Source organism: Indicator indicator, chromosome 28, assembly GCF_027791375.1.
Source record: "Indicator indicator isolate 239-I01 chromosome 28, UM_Iind_1.1, whole genome shotgun sequence".
In the NCBI taxonomy this organism is placed as follows: Eukaryota; Metazoa; Chordata; class Aves; order Piciformes; family Indicatoridae; genus Indicator; species Indicator indicator.
The window spans coordinates 6,261,841-6,272,894 of NC_072037.1; the positions used below are offsets into that span (position 1 = coordinate 6,261,841).

Consider the following 11,054-nt stretch of genomic DNA (forward strand, 5'->3'; position numbering starts at 1 on the left):
TACTGAGGTTTTCGTGGACCAAGGAGCTTTGAAAAATGTGAAGGGAGGAGGGAACAAAACGTTCAAGCTGAAACTGTTTTCAATTGAAAAGTCCATTAAAGGAAAAGGGATCTTTTGCAGAAAGATACATATTTTGCTGATCTTGACAAAAAAAGCCCTGTTCAGAGGTGGGGGGGGGGGGGGGGAAGTCTTCCTTTAAAGGTTTTCAACTGGCATTGCTTTGCATCTTTCCAGCACTGTTGTTGAAAGCATCCTCACAAACCTGTTGTTGCTGAAGCAGGGTGAGCCCAGGGAGAAGGTGTGTCTGACCACAGGCTGCATGCAGGCAGGGAGAGGAGACAGCCTTTATCTGCACCATCACAATAAGCAGGTGGTGTAAAAGGCAGGAGGAAAAAATAAATTAAAAATAAAATCAACTTGCCCCCACTCCCTGTCTCTGTTTTGCCCCTGGGGAAGGGAAATGCTGATCCTCCAGCTCACAGATGGTCCTCCTGGAACAACCTCCTGGTTTCCACCCTGTTGGTCATATCTAGTGATGGGGAAGGATTTTGGAGGAGGGATGAAGGACATCAGACTTCCTCCTCAATGGCACAGCCAGGAGCACTGCACATGCCATGGACACCACAGGATGTGGTCACATCTAGTGATGGGGAAGGATTTTGGAGGAGGGATGAAGGACATCAGACTTCCTCCTCAATGGCACAGCCAGGAGCACTGCACATGCCATGGACACCACAGGATGTGGTGAGCATTTCCCAGGAGGAAGCATCACCTTGGCCCACCAGACCCTCCCCAGCCACAACCACATCTCACACCACAGTGGAGGAAGCTGCAGGTCAGGCACACACCTCACTGGCAATTAAAGTCATTTTCCCAATGTCAAGGAATCCCAGCCACCCTGTAACAGGCCACAAAAAAATATTAATTACACCCTCTCCAGTTTTGAGAGGTTTCTTCCCCATCCAGGTGTTGCTGGACCTGCGTCACAGCCACGCTGGGGGTTCCACAATTGCACACCAGGAATGACCAAGTGTCACCCAAATGATTGTTTTTCCACCTTGTCTCTCCCTGAAACTTCAAACAACTGCACACAGAGAGATGAATTTAGATTAATGCCACCAATGAAACGCTCAAATTAATAGCAATAAAGTGTAAATGCTCCACATGACAGCAGCTGAGCCATGCTCAGGAAAACGAGCTGTGAAAGCTTAAAACCAGCACAAGATGAGACCACTGGGAGTGTGGGGGGGAAGAAGGCAACAAAACAAACAGTCCATTTCTATAGCCTTTTTATAAGGAACCAAAGTGAACCCAGGAACACAGCAGAGAATAATCATTTAGCACAGATCAAACAGTAGAACTAGCACATTAAAAATACATGCAGCATTAATCAGCTAGGCAGAGTTATGTGCCATCATTTCCATAAATAATACAGGATCAAAGCAGCCCAAGCAGCACTATCAGTTAATATAGTCAGCCAGTCAGTCAAAATAGAGTAAAGCTGCCTGAAAACTGTGGCAGGGTAATTTGCCAGGAATAAAGCAGATTCATCTGAGAAGTGGCATGACCAGTTCAACGGGTGAGGGTTCCTGGCAGCTCTGCATTGTGCAGAGCTGGTGCCACCAAGTAAAACACACAAAGAAAGAAAAGAGTTAATGCAGCTTCAAAAACATTATTCTTATTTTTTGCTTTTTAAAAGGCTGGGGAGCATCAATTTGTATCTCATCTAGATATACTGAAAAGCCAAGGTGCAGAGAGGCCAGAGGACCCAACCTCCCAGCAGCATCCCCAGTAACCCCATGTTGGGTCTGGCTGGTGATGCAGATTAAACCAGAGCCCCTTCCTCAGAGCCAGGGCGGTGCTGGAGGAGTTCCCCTTCACCCAGGAGAAACATCCCCACTGCAGAAACCACCCTGCCTGCTCAGGGTGAAGGCTCACCATCTAGGGTCTTTAAATATCCATCCATCCATGCATAGAAAATGCCTGTGTCATTAAGCCCTTTGCTGGGAGGCTGCAGAGCCATTTAGCTGGCTGATTTTTAAAGCAGGCATGTGGAGCAGCACAGCTATAAATAGTGGAGATGCTTGCCTCGTCATGTTTCTGGTGGCTTATTTATAAGGACAAGGGGCAACTGAATTAAAAATGGTACAAAGAGCAACTTGGGCTTCTCTCTGCTTTCAAGGCTGAGCTGCCTGAGGGGAAAAAAAAAACCTTCAAGGTTTTGCTTTTTTCCCTTTTTTTTTTTTTTTTTTCCAGGAGAAAAGCAAATGCCCCTCTCTCCTGCTCAGACTCTGAATTGGTTACATTTACAAGGCAAATTTTAATTCATACAGCAGGTGTTCAGAGACCAAAAAAAAAAAAATAACTAAAAAAAAAAAATCCTCCTTTAAGCAGCACTTTAAGACCGAACGAAGGTTTCGCATTAGTTCAGGCGGCTCCAGGGAAGCTCCTCATTTACTGAAACAAACCTCTGTGTGTATGAAGCAAGAGCACAGACCCCCAAAAATCTCTTCCAGTGGGGGTAGAATAAGAGCCCTGAAGGGTGCTGAGCAGAGCTACTGCCAAATCCAAGGGCTGGCAGCCTGGCCAGCATTACAATCCTGCTGCATTTCGATTGACAAAGGGCGGTAGGCATTTTGCATGGGAAGATCTGGATGAGCATCAGCCAGAGGAGGAATTCATCCTCCCAACAAAAGACCTGCTTTGGGCAGCTCAAACCATCCCAGCAGCGTGTTTGGATGGTCTATTCTTTGCAGGCAGCTAGGCACAATCCCCCAAACCCACGTGAGCCCAGCTTCCCCCGCTCCACTCGGTGCCTTCATTAAATAGCTGGTGAAAACAAGGGGCAAGGGCCAGGCTGCCCCAGAGCCACTCATCTGTGGGACCCCTGGGTGGGAGCTAGGAGAAGCTGCACCACTTTTCCAGCATCCCTGGCTGTGACGAAGGGCGAGGAGCCATGAGGGCACAAGTACCCCCAACAGAAGAGATGACATCTTCCACCACTCCTCTGGGAAAGGTGACTGCCAAGGAGTCAGGACTGGCACTGTCAGGAAGTTTCCTATTGAATTGTGGGGGAAATAGTTCTGTCCAAACAAATGAGGTTCAATTATCCCAAGTCTACAATGTCTTGTTCAAAATGCTTCCAGACTGACAAGCTTTAATCCAATAAAAGACCCTTCCAGATAAGCCCCAGTGGGATTTTGGGAGCATTTCCCCCTGGCAGGGACCCAGCAGCCCCTAGCTCCACACTGAGGACAGCTTCAGCCTCAAGCACAACAAGGACATCAATTTTATGGGGCAGTCTCAAGGTGCAGGACCCTGGAGCTTACTGGAAGCAGAAGCAAAGCAAGAACCACCACCTCACTTCAGTCTGACCCAACCCAAACATCAAATTAAAAACAGCAAATAATTTCCTGTGAACCAGAAATCCTGGTCTGCAGCCAGTTTAATGAGACTGAATTGCAACTGGTTCTGTTCTCCCGAGGTGCTGGAGTCACACGACCCCCCCCAGGGCAGGGCAGATGGCAAGATTGCAACCTAGCCTATAGCTCATAAAACATATTAATATCCCCCACCAATTATAAAGTGCCAGACTCTGCCCCCCAGCTTCTGCTCCCACCAAGTGATGCCTCACTGCACAGGGCAGCCCTTGAGCTCCAACACACAGCATGAGCCAAGGCAACAAAGCCTGTGGCTCTCCAGGACCTCTGAAGCAAGTCCAAGTCCTTGCTGCAACATCATTGAAGAGCTCAGTGAAGTCTCAGGTGCAGTCTAGGTGCTGGACAGACATCCAGCTCCTTCACATTATTTTTGTTTTATTTGAAGTGCCTGTCAGAAGTAAAACAGAAGGAGCCTTCCCTTCCAGCCAGGCAGCTGCAGGAGAAATCCTTGCCTTCAGCAGCCAGCACAGGCTGAGTTTATTTCTAATGACAGCAGATGTATCATACCACTAAGATCTCAGCTGCTTCTTGGAAGCACCAGCAAGCACCTCTGATCCACAGCAGCACTTCCTGACAGGCAGCTGGCCTTAGCTCTGCAAACACTAGCAGCAGCACAATGACTTTGCCCTGCGTATTTATAGGCCATGGGCTCTTCTCAAAAAACCTCTGAAATCTTTCCCCTGACTTCAGCAGACTCGTGTCCCAGGCCTCTGTTCCTCAGGCACAGCTTGTTCTGTGCTCCCACAGCTGCAGGGTGTCAGAAGTCCTGGATGTCCCTGTCCTCATGCTGCCCATCACACCATCCATCTGGGTAGACCCCAAGATGCTGCAGCCAGCTCCAAGGCTGCACCAGAGAGCAGCATGAGGACCACAGTCCCCTCCAGGATGGGATTATTAAGCCTCAGAGGTTACACCTCAGTGTAGCCCATGAGAGGAGCTCTGCTGCCAGCCCAGCACCATCACTCCTTTACTGCAGGGGTACTTTCCCCTCTGGCACAGGCTGGTCCATGTCAGGCAGTGAGCACAATCAAGCCAAGGTGCCTCTCTGGGAGCTTTGCACCCCAAGCAAAACCCCATCTTTGGTGCAAGAGTCCCCCCTCTGGCACCCTGACTGCTGGCTGCTGCCTCAGCTGTGCCAGCCCCTAGGGACCACAACCATCCCTACAGAGCCTGGAGGACACTGGCGTCAGCAAAAAGGGCCAGGATGCCTCCTGTCCACCACACAGCTTCAGGCAAACCAGTGGTGGACAAAAAGCTGGACACAGGCAGGCAAAGTGCACTTGCAGTCCAGACCAAACTGTCTCCTGGGCATGCCCAGAGCATGGGCAGCAGGTGGAGGGAGGGAGTTCTGCCCCTCTGCTGTGCTCTGCTGAGACCCCACCTGCAGTGCTGGGGGCCAGCTCTGGAGTCCTCATTACAGGAGAGATGCAGACCTGTTGGAGTGGAGGCAGAGGAGGCAACAGCAATGATCTGAGGGCTGTATCCCCCTGGTGTGAGGCCAGGCTGAGAGAGTTGGGGTTGTTCAGCCTGCAGAAGGCTTCAGAGAGACCTTCCGGTGGCCTTTCAGTGCCTAAAGGGGCCAAGGAAAAAGCTGGGGACAGACATTTTAGCAGGGCCTGTTGTGACAGGACAAGTGGTGATGGTTTGAAACTAAAAGAGGGAGATTTAGACTGGAGAGAAGGAGAATTTTTTTACAGTGAGGGTGGTGAGACACTCTTCCAGATTGCCCAGAGGGGTGGTAGATGCCCCTGGAAACATTCCAGGCCAGAAAGAGCTCTAAGCAACCTGCTCTAGTTGCAGATGTCCCTGCTGATTTGGGGGGGGTGGACTTGATGACCTTTAAAGGTTCCTTCCAAACCAAACTATTCTATGATGGTTCTGTTCAGTCCTGCAGTAACTTTGTCTCATCACAGGTTGGCTTTTGGGTATTACCAAGAGCAGACAGATAACTTCAGCTCCACACAGCAGCACTCTTGGCTAACATATGGTATTTCCAAGTAGCAGCTCAGTGATGTGATATCTGCATCTCAGCTATCACTTAAAAGAAAAAAAAAAAAAAGGCAAAATCCTAGCACTGTTCCCTGCAGAGGGAAACTAACAAATGAGACCTTGGATGCTCTTTAGATCCTCCCAGAAATATCCTGATTTTCTTCAGCATCACTAAGTCCAAGACTCTCAGAATCTTGAGTCAGGACAGTTGGATTCATCTGGTTCAAGAATGACTCAGACAGGAGTGTGGAGGCAGGGAGGAAGGCAAGGATGTGACATTTTCTGCTGTGGGCAACATCCCTTTATTTTAAGCTCAAAGATACAAACACCACAATTCATGACTTGATTGAAAAAAAGGCTCTCTCAGTGCTGGCTGCTCCCATGCAGCTCCCAAGGAACAAGACCATCTTCCTTATTCTCAGCCTTCATGTCTGGAACTTCATTTCCATTTCTTAAAAAAAAAAAAAATTAAATCCTGCTGACAGCTTGAAAGCAAGATATCCCAATAACCCCACTGAGCACAATCCCAAGCCCTCCAACAAGAAAGCTTAAGCTGCCTTCCCAAGTGATGAGCAGGAAGACAGCCCCCCTCACCCTCCCCCACTTGCCAGCCATGGGGTCAAAGGCAGAACAGGGGCATTTTGGCAGGTGTCTGGTACAAGCCCAGCACCAAAGGCTAGGACCTGTGCTTACACCTAAAGAGCAGGAGACTTTTAAGGCTGTAAAAGTCCATTGCAAGCATTTAGTCTCACCTACTGCTCAGCCCCAGCCTCAGAAACCCATCCAGCCACACGGGCATTAAACATTGATGTGCATCCCTGAGAGAGTCCTGGGTCATGCTAAACACAGGGGAAAAGCTGATCACAGGCAAACCTGGGTGAGAAGACCTCTACTGAAGAAGAAGAGCCACTCAAATTTCCAGCACTGGCAAAATGTCCCAAAACTGCCTTCAGGAACTTTGCTGTTTCTGTCCCAATGGGCATTTGAGAGCTCCCTGCCCTTTGAGGGCAGCCCTGGTGTGCCAGGGTCAAGGGTCTGACTCTTGACAGCTCCATGGTTTGGACTGAAGTCTTTCCCCTCCAATACTGCCAGTGCTGCAAGGACCTCCCACAACACCTGCCTCCAAGGAGCCTCTTGCATGCCTGGGGTGCACAGATCTTTCTCCTTGCACAAAAGCAAAACTCTCTACCTCTCCAGCTGGATGATGAAGAAATGAAGACAGTGCTCAGGACCAGGTCCACTCCTCCCCCACCACCTCCCCCACACTCAGCCAATTAGCCAGGCCACCCCTGGGGATTTGCCAGGCTCCACTTTACAAGCTAAACCCATCAGCTAATCCCACCCAAAGCCACAGCCACCACCCGTTGAGGGGCTCTGGCTGCACCTTCTCCATCTGGGCTGCAAGCATCCAGCAAGAGATGGCCCCATGCCAAGGGCTAGACCCCAGCAAACATCATGGCATGCCCTGACTCAGCTTTCACCCACTTCTGCAGCAGCACAAGACACCTTCCTGTGGTTAACTGACTTGAGCCACCAGGCCACCTGCATTTCCTGCCCTCTGGTTGCAGTAGAAACTGCTGGTTGTCCCCTCACACAATGTGCAAAGGAGAAGAATCAGACTCCTGGTCATGCCTGGGACCTGGCAACCCAGGAAGCCAGATGGACCACCACAGAAACCATGGGGAGGAGAGAAGGCAACAGCTTTCCAGATCTGAAACCCTTAGTGCAGTCTGAAGATGCCTGTATGTAGGGTTTGGATGCAGCTCTTCCACTGATCCAGTCACAGCATGGGGACAGCAAGGAGGTTTGGGCTTTTCTTCCCACCCATCTGCTATGCATGGAGCTGGAAAAGAGAACACAATGTCCTTCAAAGAGACCTACATTGTTCAACACCATCCTACAGAAAGGGGTGGAATGGGAGAGTGTTGTTCTTTAGGCTGGGAAAGTCCAACCAGGACAACACTGGCCACAGCTGCTGCATCTCTGCTCCAACACAGAGCATCCATGCGAAGAGCAGCTGTCCCCAGGCCAGCTTGCCAGCAAAGCTTTTGCTTTAAAATGAGACTATTCCATATAAAAGGAGGTGGCAGGGCCTCCACGGCGGCTGTTAGAGGCTTTGGTGATAAGGCAGGGGATACTTCTAAGCTTGTCTCCACAAACAGGAGGATTAGCAATTTACTTCTCTTAAAAACAAAATCCGGGATTTTAACATGATCACAGGCTTGGAAAGAAAAATAAACATCATGAAACTGGGAAAGGGAAGAGAACGAGAGAGGAACGAGCAGGCAGCTCGGTGGCAGCTGAAGTGCTGCTTAAATCTGAATGAGAAAAATGCATTCAAGTCACAATTTTAATCTTGGTAGCACTGAACAAACCCTGGATGTGAGGAATCTCACACCAACAATCCCATCAGTAGTAGCACCACCAGCACTAAAGGAAGCCTTTTGAATAACGTGCATGAGAAAAGGTTAATGTGTTTCATGCAATAAAGCAAATCATGCTTACTTACTGAACTGCAAAAAGCAGCATTGACAACATGCTTGAATTAAAGCAGAAGTGCCTCAGCTAAGCCCATGGTGCTCACTGGATTTACTGTCCCTTCAGTGCTTGGGGAGCAAAACTGTGCAAGACACCAGTGACGCTCAGCAGCCAAGGGCAGCACAGAAAAGCCCCCCACAAAGCCCCAGAGAAAGCAGCTCCCACACAGACTGTGGCCATCCCTCCCACCAGTACCACCTCCACAAGCTCCCACATCATGCAGGAGGATGCTGCCAAACCCTGCTGCTGCCTCTCCATCCCAGGTGCCCTGAAACCCACCCAACCTGTGGGTGCACTGGCAGTGCCCCACCAGCCAGCATTAACCTCGACCTGCCCCACTACTGAGTAACAAATTAGCCTGTTTGAGAAGACATCACCTGCCATGTACTCCTACCCCGGCCATCCCTGATCTGTAAAGGCACCAGAGAGCAATTTTGAGATCAAGCTGCTCTAGCCATTAATAACTGGCACTGTAAAACTTCAAAGGGTGATGGCTGGCCTCCACAATAAAAACACAGCACACCCAAGGATGGTGAGGAAGAGTTCTCATCACCACCGACCCCATTTCCCAACTGAGTTTTGAAAAGCAGTGGTGAGGGCAGCCCCTTGGGGGGATCCATGGAGGTGCTGGGATTAGACCCCAAACCTCCCAACTTGCATCTCTGACAACTCCTGTGGCAGCAGGCACAAAAGGGCATCATGTGAGCTCATACATGGACATCTGAGAGCATCCCAAAGCCATTGTTAATTAAGCCAGTTACCTCATGCTTTACAATACCCTTGTGTGACACTTGTCCCTTGGCCAGCATGAGAGGAATGCTCTTGCTGAAACCACAGAAGCGTAAGATGGGAGAGGTGATGCCTTCTGACACGCTCAGAAACAAACACCACCCAAGGTCAGATGGGGAAAGAGGTGCTTGAGGCAACTCAGGGCAGATATGTGGACCCCCCTGTTTGGCACCCAAAGGGTGGCACCCCACTGCACACACCAGGTGAGTCAGTGAGCCGATGAGATCTGATCATGGCAAGATAGAGAACATCGCTTTTGCTTTAAGAAAACCCAACTCCTCCTATCTTATCAGCAGTTCTGAATCTTAAACCATTCTGTCTCCTCCAGAGAAAGAAAAGACAGAAACCTCAATGGAAAGAAAGGAATGAAAGTCTGAAAGCAAGAGACTCCAGATCTTCGGCTGATTGTATTTCCAGCCAAATAAAACAGGTTGATTAATCCACTTGTTCAGACTGCTAAGGCTACCAGAACAACAGGATGTATCCCTTTTGCACCAGAGAAAGCTCAAAACACTTAAACAAAACATCTTCCAGGCAAGGAGGGAAAAAAAAATCAATTAAAAAAAAAAAGAAAGAATCACTGCTATAGCATTTGTCTAAACATAAAGCTTTGCAAATGCAGAGTGAAGCCAAGTTCTCCACTAAGTGGCAAAAGCTCCATCCATGGACTCCAGCAGAGTTTTGTCTGTTTGATTTAAAAGTGACCTGAAGTCTCTGCTTCAAGAGCATCAGTGTTTTCATCTCCCAGCACCATCACTCAGCGCTGCACCCAGCACAAACTTAACCTGAAAGCTCAGCCCTCCAGACCGCCAGTTACCCCTCCCCTCTTCATCAATAATCCCATTTATTCCCACTGCCACAGGGCTTTCCTCAGCTTCCCTACAAGCCCCCCAGAATGTGACAGGGGCAGGATCAGGCCTCAAGCAGGCAGCCCAGAATAGAAAATCCTGCATCTCCCGTCTCCCCTCACACATCCATCAGGTCCCACACAAGTGTGGGCTCTTCCTGGCATAAATTAAGATGCAAATGCTGCTTCAGACACAGGTAAAACCGTGGGCTCCAGCAACACCAATTTATCGTTATGCCTGTTGTATTGCCAGCACGTGGAGATGGACATTGGGGCAACCTTGATGCCAACAGAGCAACTTTGCTTCCAAGGTACCACCCAGTGATGCTCCAGGCTAGTGACCACCCAGCTGGGTGACACTGATATGTCTTCCCCTCCTCGGTGGGGAGCACACTGGGGATGGCTGTCTTGAAGGATGCTTTGGGGAGCCAGGGCCAGCACCCACCCTGCGGCTCCCCAAAACCACCAGTAATACGACCATGGCACAGGTTTGGAGCACCTGCTCCGCCAGCACCCTGCTCCGGGTGAGCAGAGCCTCGGCACCCCCGCACTGCCCACCCAGCCCTGCGTGGGCAGGGGGCTTGTGACCCCCGCCAAGCCTCAGCTCGGCTCCATGCACACGGGACCGGAGGACGTGCGATACTCCCGGTGGTCCCACCCCGCAGGGCTCTCTCCTCCTGCCCCGCACGGGGGTCGCTGTCGCCGGAGGGGGCCCGGAGAGCTGCCGCCGCGTCCCCCACCGCCCCCAGCGAAGCCATCCTCGGCCGTGCCTTTGTCCGCCCGGAGAAGGGAGGGAGGGAAAGGGCAGCCCTATCCCACTACCCCCAGAGCCGTTGGCCCCGACGCCGCCACCCACCAGCACCCGCCACAAACACGCGTGGGCCGCTCACCTGTGGGACCGCTGCTCGCGGCCACCTCCTCCTCTTCTTCCTCCTCCACCGCTGCCTCCTCCTCCTCCTCTGGTGGCGGCGGCGGTGGCGGCGGAGCGCTGCCCCGGGTGGGCACGACGGTGCCGCGCGGCCGAGCCGGCAGCGTGGGGCCGGGGCTGCCCTCAGCTGGGCCGCCGCTACCGCTGCCGGGCTCGGGAGGCGGCGCGGCGCTGGAGGGCAGCCCGGCGGCGGCGGCCAGGAGAGCGGCGAGGCAGAGCAGGGCGAGCCCGGGCGCGGTCCTCGGCCGGCGCCTCATACTGCGGCGCGACGCTCCGCCATTCATTCATTCACTCGCACATCCAGGCGACCCTTCACCCACCGAGAGCGGCCGGGGAGCGGCGCCGGGCGGCGGCGGCTCCCGCCCGCCTCAGCCGGCCATGCCGCGCCGCTGCCGCTCCCAGCGCCCCGCAGGCGGCTCCCGCCGCGCCGCGCCCCGGCCCGGCTGACAGCGCCTGCCCCGCCCCACGCCAGCCGCCCGCCAATCAGCGTCGTACCCGCCCCACCCGACGCCGACATTGTGAC

General features: G+C 52.0%; 1 protein-coding gene across 1 annotated transcript in view; it reads right to left on the reverse strand.

Annotated features, from left to right (window-relative positions):
• Positions 1 to 10,788, reverse strand: part of MEGF9 (multiple EGF like domains 9) — a 54,990-nt gene extending 44,202 nt beyond the window's left edge. The window contains exons 1-2 of the mRNA XM_054393231.1: positions 10,591 to 10,788; positions 10,247 to 10,373 (exon numbers count right to left, since the gene is read on the reverse strand). Coding sequence (XP_054249206.1) covers positions 10,247 to 10,373; positions 10,591 to 10,788 — 325 coding nt within the window. The remainder of the gene's footprint in view (positions 1 to 10,246; positions 10,374 to 10,590) is intronic.
• Positions 10,789 to 11,054: the final 266 nt, after the last annotated feature.